We start from the raw sequence: 14,914 nt of genomic DNA on the forward strand, positions 1-14,914 counted from the left end.
CTTCAGTTTCACAGGGTTGGTCTATCCATTATTGAGGGAAAAGTGGTGGCAGACGGGCAGACCCGACACTGTAGTGGAGCTGAAAACTTAACTCTGATCCTCAAGCCTGGGCAGAGACTGGAGCTGGTGTGGGCCTGTGAAGCCTCAGAGTCTATGCTGTGACCCACCTCCTCCTGCAAGGCCACACCCCTCTTAATTCTTCCTAAACAGTCCACCAACAAGGAACCAAACAGTCACATGTACTTGCCTCTGAGGGCCATTTTTATCCAAACCACCACAGTGTATATCGCGGTGTGGAAAGAATCAAGCTAGCTCCACAGACCTTCAACTGGGTGTAATCTTTCTTCTTTCTTGGCGTCAGTCTCTTTTTCTGAGTTGCTCAAACTTCTCTTTAGCCCATCAATTCTCTTCAGGATTTAGGAATGATATATGTTTTAATTCCCTCTTGAAGTCTGCCTACTTTGTGTTTTCCTCCTAAATGCAGCGTCTTGTCACTTCCTTTGGTAATGTTATTTTAAAAGCACTTGATTTTCATTTTATTTACATCAGTAGATTTATGTGGCCTTAAAACAAATGTTACCTTAAAAGCTTTTTTCACTGTTCTCAGGACCATCATTGATATTCTTGAAGCCGTTACCAGGAACCGAATGATGAGTGCGGTGCTCAGTTCAGTAACTTACTGGCTCTCTTTTGCAGAGACGCTGCATTTTCCTTATTTGGAGTAGAAACAAAGGTCATTGTTGTTGAAAACATGTATTGCTTAGGAACCAAAATTAGTTCCAATATCTTATATTTTGACCCAGTTTGTTCTTCGTTTTTAGGAATGTTGGGAAAGATTTTAATAGCTATTCGAGATGCATGCTTTGAGATCTCAGCAATACAGATGGTAAGTGCTTTGCAGTGAGCCGCACTGTATGGGAGGATTGGCTTTTAATAACCCTTAGAATGTGTGTAAGCGAATGGTAACTGTGCACTCGAGGCTTGGGTTTATTAAAATTAAAGAGATGGTGGCATAGGCCTTTAATCACAGCACTCTGGAAGGAGAGGTAGGTATACATTGAGGCCAGCCTGATGTATGTGACAGGTTCCAGGCCAGCCAAAACCACAATAACAACAAAACAAACTAAAATCACAGCCACAGAAGACGGAACTCAAAAGCTTTATAATGAAACGAAAATATTTTAATTATTTAATCGGTGTAATTGTTTACTGAGATACTAATATTCAGATGATACACCAGATTTAAGCCTCAAAGTTTCTTCATTTTGTGGAACTTCTGCTGAAAAGTAGGAAGCACAGTGACAGACAGAGTGAGGTGCATCAAGGAGTGCTGTGTGTCCTACGTTTCTTAGCAAACAGTGAAGGAAGAATTGTTCTGATTCCCTTGCCACTCTCAGCCTGGGCCTGGTTTCTAAACTGTCCCTCAAGTGTTAGTGTACATAATCTCCCCGTGGCCCTTAAGCCTCCCCATACTGGCTGAGAATCGCCTTCTCAGACATTCTCAGAAAGTCCTTAACTGAAGCCATAGCACATATTTCTGTAACTCAACTGGTGCACTTGTGAGAGCAGTAATAGCGTACTGGTGAATGAGTGCACGTGTAGGTCTTTAGAGTCAGCATTGGTGTCATCGAAGGTCAGCAGTTTCCTAGGCATGTGACCCGAGTTAGGCATCCTTAGTCTCAGCTGTTCATCTAGGCCACAAGAATGTTACTTGCCGGGGTTGGGGATTTAGCTCAGTGGTAGAGCGCTTGCCTAGCAAGCGCAAGGCCCTGGGTTCGGTCCCCAGCTCCGAAAAAGAGAGAGAAAAAAAAAAGAATGTTACTTGCCACTGTGGGTTTTATTAAGTTATATTTTATGTCACATTTTGATTTACTAGTGGTAAAGGTTGAAGAATGTAGCATTAAGCATTTAAGTCAAACCAAATTCCCTCCCTGTAATAGTAACACTGCTCATGGCAGTCTGTCCTTCTGACGTGAGTGTTGACTGTAGACTGACGCTTCTCAGTGACTCCAGAGAAGCAAAGAATGAATGGGGGTAAAACTAGGGTTCAGACCCCTTTCTTTAAATTAGTGCTTGAGTTTGTGAGAGTGTTAAAGTTATAAAATTTTGTTCCTGAGTGTAAAGCCAACCTTGATAAGGAGTTACTTGGTCACGGTGTGTTTTATGTACACACTGTCTATTCGCACTTGTGTGTTAGTAGGAAGTCCAGTTGTTGTGTCTAAGTGCTTTGTTACAAACCAGTTTTAGTGATTTTTTTCCCAGATTCTTCAGAGGGCAATAGTGTGGCTCTCTATTCTCTCTCCAAGATCTGAAGGACCTGAACTTGTTGCATGGCTTCCTTGTATGTCTACTCTACCAATAAACAGCACCATACTGCCCGTGCCTGTTTTGTCGTATCAAGAATAGAGCTTCACTCCTGTAGTCCTAGACTATTGGATGAGAGCATGGCCAATGGGGCGGATTCTGGGAGTGATAGAAGGCCAGTTCAGAAGTCTCCTGTTGCCTCTGGATCTTAGCAGTGACATGCATAAGCCTGAGCTTCTCATATGAGGTGGCACATGTATGAAACCTAGTTATGCCTCACACATAAGTACTTGATAAATCTCAATAAATAAGTAATCAGATTAATATCGATCAGCTGGTCTTTAATAACATATTCTTCTAAAAAGAATCAATTATCCAGGACTCACAGTTTGAATTTAAAAGAATGAGGCAGGTATGGTAGCAACTAGCTGTAATTTCAGCCCTTGCAAGGCTGAGGTGGAAGAGCTGACGTTCAAGGGCAGCCTGGGCTTTGTAGTGTCTTTGAGAGCGGTGTGAGGAAAAGGCAGCACATAGCAGAAAGTGGAAGTGGAATGACAAATGCTGAGTGCCAAGGGAGCTCACTTGATTGGCTTATGATTCTGTTTTTACCATAGTTCAATATGGATCGAGCTAATGTTGAAGAATTCTATGAAGTCTATAAAGGCGTAGTGTCCGAGTATAATGTAAGTATGAACATAATGTTAAATAATGGGACTAAATGACATGCGTGTTTCAAATCTTGGGAATCTTATAGTTTATAGTTTTGCAAAGTGTTTTAAAGGATGATTTATAAACCACATATCTGTTAAAGGATTAGCAGCACAAGCAACTCAATAACAAAATGACAACCTGATTTTTAAAACAGACAAAGAGCCAGGTAGTGACGCGTGACCGTACCTAATGCTTGAGAGGAAGCAGGAGGATCAGGAGCTCGGGGCCGACTTGGACAGCATGGTCAGAAACAGAAAAGAAAACCATACAATCTAAAAATATATTTCTTAAAAGAACAAGTACGATTGGCCAACAGATGAATGAAAGATGCTCAACATGGGCTGAAGAGAGGGCTCAGAGGTTAAGAGGGCTCGTGCTGTGTCAGAGGGCCCACATTCAGCTCCGGGAACCCTTGGGTATTTACTCTTTTAAATCTTTTATTAGTCTATGTACGGATGAGAATGAGTATTAGAAGATTGCTATGAGAATTAAGTGAAACAGATCGTGTAAAGTGGTTTCTTCATTGAGAGTGCGGGGTAAATATGAGCTGCTCTTGCTGTTGTTTGTATTACTGTTTAGTTTCATAAATCTTTGATAGATGATTTTTGTTGATAGTTTATACTTAGACTCAAACTTACTTCAAATTTATGTTCTTAAAAAATGATAATTTTGACCTGATCCTGTTATTTTGAGACCAGCACATACTGATTGAACATCTACTGTAGACCTTACAGTTTTGTGATAAAAGGCACATGACTTGCATTGACAGAAATTAAGTTCTAATGAGGATAGGCATTAGTTCAACCATTCCGTGTATGACTGACTGTCAGCTTAGGTCAGCAAAAGACGCTTAAAAGATAATCAACCAAGCTTTTAGAAACTTTTCTCCTTAACTAAACATTGGGAAGACCACGTTTTGAGTGGATTTTGCTCCTGTCTGTTCTTCTCCCCTTTGCTCATTCGGAGTAGCCTGGGTATCTGGTCCTAAATGTTGTCTGCTGCCAGCGGTAACACAAAGTGAGGGCCACAGCCAAAGTGGCAAAGGAAGAAAGAAAGGATGAAGAATGGCAGATAATTTGCTTCTCTTCTTTTCAAAAATGTGTTTGATATCTCTTCTGCCTGAGACCTTGGTATTTTATGTATAGACAGTACTTTAATAGCATGAAATGGAATATCAAATTCAGCAGAATTATGCATAAAAATAGCAAAGTCACTTTGGGGTAAATTCAGGGATTCTAATGAGAAGAGTTCTGTAGCACATGATTTAATAAAGCCCTTTCTTCTTCTGTCATTTCCATTAGGTCAGGTGACAGCGTTTGGGTTAATATTTAATATTTAAATGTGCCCTATAATGAGTTGTTTTAGTTTGGTCTGCGTGTTACAAACCCACTGAACGCAGAACAAGGGCTGGCCCAGCCCGGCACTCCCACTCAGTCACCTGCCGTTCTTCTTCCTCAAAGTCATTTATTTTCACCTTTGTCTACAGTGCTTTTCAGTGTTGACAGGACAGGGAAAGATGCACGGAGTAGTCCAGACATTGAGAAATGCTCTTCTCTGGTCCTGTTCTTCTCTATTCCATTTCACACTGAGTGACAATCCCAATGACTTCCCCTGGTCCTAGGCGTTATTTTGTCATTGTCTTATTTCTGTGTGCAATGACTCTGCAATGCACCACTAATGCTTTTCTTTGATGATCTTTTTTCTGTTGTTAAATATATTTTTATTTATTTATTTATTTTGGGAATTTCACACACGCATGTGGTGTATTTTGATTATATTTTCCCCATTCTTTCCTTAACTCTTTGCAGAGTTTACCACCACCACAAGCTCTCACTCTTCCCAATTTGGTTTCCAAAACTCAAAATGAACAAATAAACAAACCAACTACCCCTGCAGTGAGCGTGGTAGCTTATTCCTCCCATCCCAGCGCTCAGAAGCAGCATCCAGGAGATCTGTGTAGTAAGGGTCAGGCCAGCACAGGCCACATCATGAGACTTTGACTCATAATTAAACACATAACTAAACAAACAAGTAAATAGCCTGCTGAAGCCAGTTGGGACTGCCTGTGTACTAATGAGTGGGAAGCCCTTCTAATGCAGTTGACCTACCTGGAGCCGTCCTCTTAAAGAAAACTAATGTTTTTCTTTGGATCGTTATCTTTTTTCTGTTTTGAATATATTTCTGTTTAACTTTTGGGAATTTCACAATGTATGCAGTGTATTCTGATTATAGTTTCCCATCTGTTGCCCTTAACTCTTTCCGGATGCCCCACCCCATGCCCAACTCTCTCTCCCAGAAGCTATGTAAGGTCTGCAACCCCTCAGTTAGACATGAGGGAGGGCTTATGAGGCCATTGAATAATTATCTTTAAGACAGCTATGTACAAATGTGTTTTGACTACGTTAAAGACAAGGGTTTGGGTACTGGCTTCTCACGGCTGTTTTCTCTTTCTGTGTCTGTTTGTTTGTTTGCTTGAATACTGTGTGATGTGTCTGTGTTTGTTTGTTTGAATACTGTGTGATGTGTCTGTGTCTGTTTGTTTGTTTGAATACTGTGTGATGTGTGTCTGTTTGTTTGTTTGAATACTGTGTGATGTGTCTGTGTCTGTTTGTTTGTTTGTTTGAATACTGTGTGATGTGTCTATGTCTGTTTGTTTGTTTGTTTGAATACTGTTTGATGTGTCTGTGTCTGTTTGTTTGTTTGAATACTGTGTGATGTGTCTGTGTCTGTTTGTTTGTTTGTCTGAATATTGTGTGATGTGTCTGTGTTTGTTTGTCTGAATACTGTGTGATTTGGGTCCATGTCTAAGACTGGCAAGCCTTGTTGCTGTTGCTACCTGACTTTGTTCACCTGTCTTTAATTTTTTTCCTTAACTTTTACGATTTCTTTTGCTTCTTGCTGGTTGTGGTGTTCTGTTTGATACTTTTCTTCCTTTTATTTCCCTTCCTAGTTCACGTCGGATTTAGAAGTTTATGGATAGAAACTTGGTGTATTTTTATCTGTTATTTCCTAAAATAGTTTGTTAACTTTTCTTCGAAGACACCATGTTAAATGGTGGGACTTTGTTTTTCCTCCCTGTGGATTTCCTTGTTTGTGCTGAAGCAATTGCAGGTGCCTGTCTCAGGTCATTTACCTGCAGGGCAGTGCCCTGTTCACCCAGGTCACTTACCTGCAGGGCTGTGCCCTTCTCACCCATCCAAAGCACTACTTAGGTTAGTGTCTTTGGTTTTATTTCTAGGTTTGAGTCTTCTGCTGTTCAGTTTTCCTCAGAGTGTCCATATTTCTCCTGTAATCTGAGCATGCAGGCTCATCTGTGACAGCCGTATTAGCAACCTTGTGTTCGTTACATTGCTCCTGCCTGTTGGATCCATGGCTCCTTACTGACGCTGCTTCTGCCGGCAGCTCGCATCCTCTTCCTTCTCATGCCTGGTACCGACTAACCGTGCATGAAGTGCAATGACATGGATTGTTCCCTGTAAAGAGAGTTGGGCTTTGGTCTGGCTTTCACTTAAGTAACTTTGGTTCAGCTTGACTCTGGGGAGGCTTGCTTCCAAGCTTTGTAAGGTGGGCAGATGCCACTTCATTATGTAGGGCCGACTTAGGCCAGCTATGGAGTAGAGCCCTTCTGAGGCCTCCACCTGATGATGTAGAGCCTGGATATTATTGTATTGGGCCTCCACCTGATATGGAGCCCGTGTGTTGTGTAAGGGTTTTCCAAGCTTTGGATGACAGAAGCATGGACTCCTCTTGTCCATCTTGAAGCTGTGGAGCCTCCTGCTAATTTACCTTCAGTAGGGAATACATTGTTATGCACTTATCCAACACACACACACACACACACACACACACACACACACACACACCACACAAAAGAAAGAAAGAAAGAAAAGAAAAGAACCAGGAAAACAATCAGCTTCTAAATGCATGTCCATGACCCGCATCACTCCTTCCTCGTGCTCTAACAATTACCCTCTGCGTATTCTGACGAGCCCGAGTGTGCATTTGCTTACACGTTCTGCAGATGGCGGAGACCATGTATCATGTGACCTCACTATTTAACATTCTTATTTCATCTGTTATCGTGCAAATTTTATGATTATGTTTTTCTTTGCTGAACAATATCCTATCACCAAACTTTTATTAACTACTCATTTGCCGATAGATATCTAACTTCTTTCCATTTCCTTGCTCCAGTGGATACAGAAGCAGTAAACATGAGTGTAGAAAAGCTCTATGGTAGGGTGTGGAGTTCTGCTGTATTCTTCCCTGATGATCATGTCCGCTGGCTCCCTTAATGCAGCCTCTGCAGCACTGTGGGAATGTCAGGCTCTACTGTACTTTCCTACCTGCCCTGTCCTGCCCTTTCTGTCTGTGCCTGTTTTATGCAACAAGATGGAGGAATTATCTGGCCTACACGGTCCCCCTTCCCGAGAGTCACAGTTCCTTGGCTCCACCACTCAAATGTGGAAGCCAGCTCATCTAGTTTTCTCTTAGTTTCTAGATGTTAGTCTTTGTTGCTAACCACATAATAGATTTTTAAAGGTCCCGTGGGAGAAACATGGCTATTGATATTTTAGGAATATTAATTTGATGAAACTGTTGATGGAAAGAGGGAAGTCTGAAAGGAAGATGTGCTAGAAATGGCTTAAGCGAGCAGAGGAAGCCTCAAAAGGCTAATGGTCCTAGGAGTGGAGGTGAAGGGATGAGAGAAAGTATTTCGAAGCAAGGTGGCCATAACTTGGAAGGAACTTGTGTGCGGGACACAGATGGGAAAGAAGTCAAAGGTGGCCGACCATTTGGGGATGGGAAGTAGTGGTAAAGTAGCACAGTTAAAAGAATCGTGGTAACATATCAGTTATTTTAGTTATCTTGTTTCTCTTACATGGATACTAAAGGACATGGTGACAGAGCTGTACTCCGGCCCTTGCGTAGCAATAGAGATCCAGCAGAGCAATCCTACGAAGACGTTCCGAGAATTCTGTGGACCTTCCGATCCTGTAAGTTAGTAAACTACCGGTCTATTTTGTGTTAAGAAGTAACTATTTTAGCAAGTTTAATTTTTTTAGTTTTTTCAGTCTTGCAAATTATATAAAAGTGAATACGCAAGAAAATTGCCCAAATAGAGAACGAGCCAAGTCTTATTTACTGTGGCAGAGATTCTGTGTTTTCTTGTTCCATTTTCTAGCTTATTAGCCAAGAAGCAATTTTTTAAACTTTGAAATAAAAGTTTTCTAAGGTGTTCTTTCAAATAGAAAGAATATAAAGGTAACAGTGAAGATTGTGAACATCATGGCTTTAGATGCTTTAAAAAATGTGAGCAGTTGAACTTGTCTGCGTGGTGAGTGACGACAAGTGCACATGGAGCTTCTGGAACAATCGGGCTTACCGAGGGAAATACAAAAAAGACCAAAACATCGGTAGTTGAGGCAAACTCAATGGTGAAGAATCTTTGGGTCAGAGAGAGTCCAATTCAAGGACATTTTCAACCTTCTCAGAGGAAGAGAGACTGAAGGGCAGACAGGCGGGTGCAGGGGAGAGAACAGGAAAAGCTGCATCACAGGGACAGGGAGAACAGTGAGGGACAGAGAGCTTTCTGTGGTGTGCAGAAGATTATTTCTTTAGTTTCCCTTAAATGCAGTTTTGGAAGTATGAGGAAATAGTATTTTTCCTAAGTAAAGGAACTAAGAAAATGTAATTCTTATATATTAGGAAAGAAGAATTCTTTATATGTAACTCAATTTTAAAAATTGTCACAGAATTGTTTCTTTGATACAACTGGGACACATTAAATTGCAAAAGGTTAAAGAAAGGGATTTCAGTGAAAGGGGGCAGATCTGAGAACAGCAGCTCGGCCAGCAAGGCCTCCTCTGTAGTTCAGGGAGGAAGGATAGAATTGAGACAGTGGTAGCATAGAGTGGTGTTGATGCTGTGCATTTTCTGACGTCTGTCACGAGAGGCTGAGAGGACACCTTTGACCTGAGGACAAAGCCATTTTGTTAATTTTAGTTTCTGTTTTCTGTTTGATAACCAAATGGGGCATTTGTTAATTTTTATTTTGAAGAAAATTAAAATCTGATTGATCAGCTGGTCAAATAGGAAAACTTAGAGAAATAAAAATAACAAAAAAGAAAGAAGTTAAGCTTTATCATTGTTTCCTTTCTCTCAGTCAGTAAGTGGTTACTGAGCTTGTGCTGACACTTACGGATATAACGATAGAAGCTGCGACCAGGCGAAGTGTACATGCAGAGTCTGAATACACAGCAGGCTAAGCTAGAAGGCTCATCGGAGCTCATAAGTTCAAGGTCAATCTGGGAAAAAAGAACAGAAGCTTCAAAGGATTTTCAGACTATCATTTAACCGCCATAAGTAGTTAATTTTCATGCATTGTGGCCATCCCACTGTTAAATATTTACAAGTATAATGGAAACCCAGAATTTTAGCATAGATATCTCCATCTAAGGTTGGCTGGCAAGACAGCTTACCGAAGAGTATGTGTCATGAGACGGAATGTGAAGGAGGAGTCGGTGATAAGGTGGCAGATGATGCGATTAAAGTCATGGCTGCAGGAAGAAGCTTTGCTTTATAGCGAGCTCCTTTCTTCTTGCTCCAGCACGGACGGGTGACGACAGAGGAGGAGATCTCTGAGGGAGTTGGGGTTGAATATATGGGTGTCCATGGGCATGAGAGTACTAAGGAGGAGAACAGCCAGTTCTCTTCCTTCACAGACGGTTATTGAGTGACTGTTTCTTGGGGAACAGTGTGTGCAGGCTGCAGGTTCTGTGGCAGGGGCATAAGGAAGGTGACTGAGCTAAATCTCTGTTCCTGCAGGAGCTCAGGTTCATGGCTTGGCGTGGAGATGCGCAGTTGCTCGGGTCTTGCCTCTAGGAGGTGTAATTGCTCCACTCTGGGTTTTGATGTTGTGTTTTTCATTTTTATTGTTTATAAAATGCTACTAGATCTTAATAAGGACAGGCACAAATTCAGATTTGAATGGAGCAGTGTCAGACATTTACTAACGTCCAACAGCCAAGGCATTGCTAGATATTTCTTGGAATCTATTATAAGAAGGAAAACAGAGGCTCACAGGCAGTAGGAAAATAAATGGGAGTCAGATAAGTGCTTTCAGGGAGGTGTAGAGACTCTCTGTTTTGTTTTTTAAAAAGGAGTGATTCTGGTTTTTCTTGAATAAGTTCCAAGGTTTCTAAGTGGGCAAATCCTACAGAATGGAATTTCCCTAAGGCGAATGAAAATCTACCCTCCCAGTTCAAGGAATAGCTAGAAAGTTTAGTTTGAAACATTTGGTAGACCATTGTAATAGATGATAAGGCTACTGAGATTATAATAAATGATGTACTGTTAATTCTTTCTAATTATAAATCAGTTAGAGTATAAGGTGCCTGATTTAGTCCCAACAATGACTCAGTGACATATAGATGCTGTCACTCACTGATGGAACTGTTACCTCGTTTTACCCACAAGGGACTGACTGACCATAAATAAATCTGCACAGACTCTGCAGTCAGGCACCTCTGCCAGACGGTCCTTCAGGTTAGCAATGAGCATGTCGTCATACTGAAGGTTCTTAATTCTCCAGAGCTACATCCCCAGCCCTTCCGTCTCCATGGTTCACACTGTTCTGGCAAGTAGCTTGAATACAGACGTGTGCAGTCGCCACCAGAGAAGCAACACACTGTAACACCAGGCCGAGTGTCTGTAAGATGCTCACTTGCTGTGTTCGCTGCCTCTCACTAAGCCGCAGTGCAAACTGGGACAGAGCACATAACGTTTCCCTCAGGAAGCTGACACTGCAAATATTCATGTCACCGGCGTGGGGGTACATGTTTGTAATCTCCAGGGTTGGGGAGGCAGAAGGAGAAGGTTCATGAGCTTAGGGCCAGCCTCCACTACACAGTGAATTCAAGTCAGCCTGAGCTACATGCAACCTTGTTTCAAAAAACCAGGGCTTGGTTAATTACTGAACTATCCTGGTGATTTTCTAAACTTGCTCCTTTCTAAACCTCATTCTTAAATATTGCTTTATTTATTCAAACTTATGCCAAGTACTATTTATGTGCCAACATTCCTAGTCCAAGGATGCAGTGGTGCCAGACGAGTGACAGAGACTCACTATCTGGCAGCGTCTGTTTCACTGGTAAGACAGACCTCAAAACAGGTACAGTAAGTCCCCGGAATGGAGTGGGAGTGATGTGGGGAGGAAAAGACGCCTGTCTAAAGATGGACGGCAAACATGCTCTGTAAGGTCTTTCTCCTGCCAGTTCAAGAGCAACAGTTGTGTTTCTCCTGTAGGCAGAGAGAAGTCAGGAGTAGCATGAAGAACAGACTATGGTTAGGAGGGCAGTCTCTGGGCAGGCACAGCTCGCTCCCTTAGCAATAGCTATGCACCATGCACACGTCATCCACGATGCACTCGCAGGAATCCCGCTGACACGTAGTCCGTTCCACCATTTGTGCCTAGTGGGATTGGTGTTCGAGTGTGCCATTCTTGGAGAGAGCTAGCTCAGCTCCTTCCTCTGTGGACAGTCACACACTCTCATACTCTCGGTGACTCTGGCCTAGTTTTCTCTGTAATAAGAATCAGCATCTGAACATTTGCATGCTTTCTGGGCAGTCCACTTCCTGCTGCCACCCTGTAAACATGGGGAAGGAAAGGAAGTTTTACTTTTACTTTCACTGGCATTTTCAGGGCACCAGTTATTAAACAAATATTCAGTATATATTTTTGAAAGAATGGGTGTTAGTTTAAGCAGCTCTTTGTCTCTCTTCAATAAATATTAATTAGTAATGCTGTTTTCTTAAGCTCTTTTGAGGCTGAGAATTTAGCTCAGTGGTAGAGCCTTTGTCTAACATGAGCGAGGCCCCAGGCTTACTTATTTTTCTCTCCACTGGTAAAAATATTACTGTATCCTTTGCCCTAAAAGACTTTAGAATAACCATATTCCAGTCAGATGAGTCCCTCTGACAGTCAGAAGGTGGAACTCACGCTTGCCGGGAGCAGTGCACCCTGGGACAGAGGCACAGCACCAGCTGGGGCTGCTAGCATTTTGGAATCCCAGGAGGCTGGCGCACATGTGCCGACTTTATCTCCCTGACACACACATGCTGTTTGTCAGTTTCAAATGTCGGCTCCCAGGGGCACTGCTTAGGACAATAGACTGTGCATTGAGATGGAAGAAATATGCTGAAACCTTTTTGAGGTCCTGGGAAATGACCAATTTCAGACATAAAGGACCCTGTCACTTTACAAGTCTACCCAAAGGTAAAAAACCAACCACACCGCACCGGGTCTCAGTCCCCACTCAGTTCTGATTAGTGTAACTAATACTCAGCATGGTGCCTCAGGATGTGTCCCTGAGACATTTGATTCTCTCAGTGAGGCAGTCCGAACCTCTGAAAGACCAGAGAAGGACATTTAGAGCCCTCCAGTGCAGCCCGTAGGCATATGTGACCCTCTTAATTTTGAATGTTGATTTTTGTTTGTTAATACCAGCTAATAAACAAAATCATTATTTTATATAGTTGATTAAAAGCATGATTTTTTGAAAGCACTTAATTTAAATATAATGAAAATGTTCACTCACATCTGACTTAGGAACTAGTTATTCTTATTATGAAAGGAGTTTGTACTTTTCATAAAGTACTTAAAGGAATGAATTTTACATTTTAAAATAAAACTCAAGCTCAACACATTTTTTTTAATTTAGAGAATACTTTATTAGTTTTTGTAATCAAACCCACGTATATAAGACCTTACATATTTAATACAGTGTGTTACCCCTGTACAAATGGAAAAAACTTAAGTTCAACATTTCTAGACCAATATGGCTGTTAATTTCTGTACAGTGCCAACTCAACACAGTAAACGGGGATACTTTTTTCGAAAGTTGACAGCACAGGTAAAGTTTCAAAAAATTCAAATTATATATCTGTATATATATATTTATATTTATATAAAAAGACCAATAATAGCAGTGTGTTATGCATCAACAGCAGCAACAGCTTTTCCAGGTTCTGCAGTCATCTGAACAAAACTGTAGGGACATCCAGCACACTCCATTGAAAAAAAAAAAGTAAAAAAACAAAACCCGAGAAAACAGCACAGTTCTGTTACTCTTGTGGTACCTGGCACCATTTTTTTTTTAAATTAGCTTCTCAATCATCATCTGGAAAGAAAACATTCTGAGCAACATCATTAAAAACAGCTCTGATAAAGCACGGTCACTACTACGTATCATAAAGCAGGTATAAGCTATTTTACATCCACAGAGGTATGATACAGTACTGTCCTACATCTATAATACTAGAGGATACAATTTAAAAGGCATTATTTGAGACTTGATTCTACTTTTCCAACAGAGGGCCCAAAGGATGGTGTGACACAGCTTTGTAAAGAAACATACTCTAGACAGGATTTCCTTTCACTAGTGGCACACTTCTAAGGATTCATTCTCTCCATGAATGTCAGCTAAAACCGTTATTAAAAAAATGAAATATCCCTAGAACAAAACCGTATAACCACCGGATTCACATGAAGATGACCTAGTGGAGACAAGCTGGACCTCACCTTACCAACAAGCTATCAAATCTGTTATGTTTAAACAGTGAGACCTCCAAGGAAGGAGATGCCAAGTAGTGCTTCAAAGCTTCGGACCACAATCAAACACAGCATCCTTTTCAACAGAAGCAGAAGCTCATCTGAATATGCTCATGGATGCTGACATCAACATTTAATCATCTCCTCACTCATCCAGGAAGAGGGGGAGATCAGTTACTACTGTACTTTATTGTGTTCAACCAAATCACCATGTTACAAAAATAGCAAGCTGCCATAATAAAAAATAAGGCTCCTCTATCCAGCACCAGATAGCATCATTTTACTTTCAAGCCTAGAAATTGCACACTTGTATATAAACCAATCGAAGATGAGGATTGAGAGTTCATCTTGGTGGATTTTTCCTTTGATGAATATGAAGTGTCCTTCCTTATCTTTTTTGATGACTTTTAATTGAAAATTGATTTTATTTGATATTAGAATGGCTACTCCAGCTTGCTTCTTCTGACCATTTGCTTGGAAAGTTGTTTTCCAGCCTTTCACTCTGAGGTAGTGTCTGTCTTTGTCTCTGAGGTGTGTTTCCTGTAGGCAGCAGAATGCAGGGTCCTCATTGCGTATCCAGTTTGTTAATCTATGTCTTTTTATTGGGGAGTTGAGGCCATTGATGTTGAGAGATATTAAGGAATAGTGATTATTGCTTCCTGTTATATTCATATTTGGATGTGAGGTTATGTTTGTGTGCTTTCATTCTCTTTGTTTTGTTGCCAAGACGATTAGTTTCTTGCTTCTTCTAGGGTATAGCTTGCCTCCTTATGTTGGGCTTTACCCTTTATTATCCTTTGTAGTGCTGGATTTGTAGAAAGATATTGTGTAAATTTGGTTTTGTCATGGAATATCTTGGTTTCTCCATCTATGTTAATTGAGAGTTTTGCAGGATACAGTAACCTGGGCTGGCATTTGTGTTCTCTTAGGGTCTGTATGACATCTGTCCAGGATCTTCTGGCCTTCATAGTTTCTGGCGAAAAGTCTGGTGTGATTCTGATAGGTCTGCCTTTATATGTTACTTGACCTTTTTCCCTTACTGCTTTTAATATTCTTTCTTTATTTTGTGCGTTTGGTGTTTTGACAATTATGTGACGGGAGGTGTTTCTTTTCTGGTCCAATCTATTTGGAGTTCTGTAGGCTTCTTGTATGCCTATGGGTATCTCTTTTTTTAGGTTAGGGAAGTTTTCTTCTATGATTTTGTTGAAGATATTTACTGGTCCTTTGAGCTGGGAGTCTTCACTCTCTTCTATACCTATTATCCTTAGGTTTGATCTTCTCATTGAG

At 41.1% G+C, this 14,914-nt stretch overlaps 1 protein-coding gene across 1 annotated transcript in view; it reads left to right on the forward strand.

The window, feature by feature from the left end:
• Nme7 (NME/NM23 family member 7) overlaps positions 1–14,914 on the forward strand; it is a 129,429-nt gene that overhangs the window by 65,180 nt on the left and 49,335 nt on the right. The window contains 3 exon segments of the mRNA NM_138532.1: positions 822–886; positions 2,919–2,987; positions 7,911–8,012. Of these exon segments, the coding sequence (NP_612541.1) occupies positions 822–886; positions 2,919–2,987; positions 7,911–8,012 (236 nt within the window).

Source organism: Rattus norvegicus, chromosome 13 (assembly GCF_036323735.1).
Source record: "Rattus norvegicus strain BN/NHsdMcwi chromosome 13, GRCr8, whole genome shotgun sequence".
In the NCBI taxonomy this organism is placed as follows: Eukaryota; Metazoa; Chordata; class Mammalia; order Rodentia; family Muridae; genus Rattus; species Rattus norvegicus.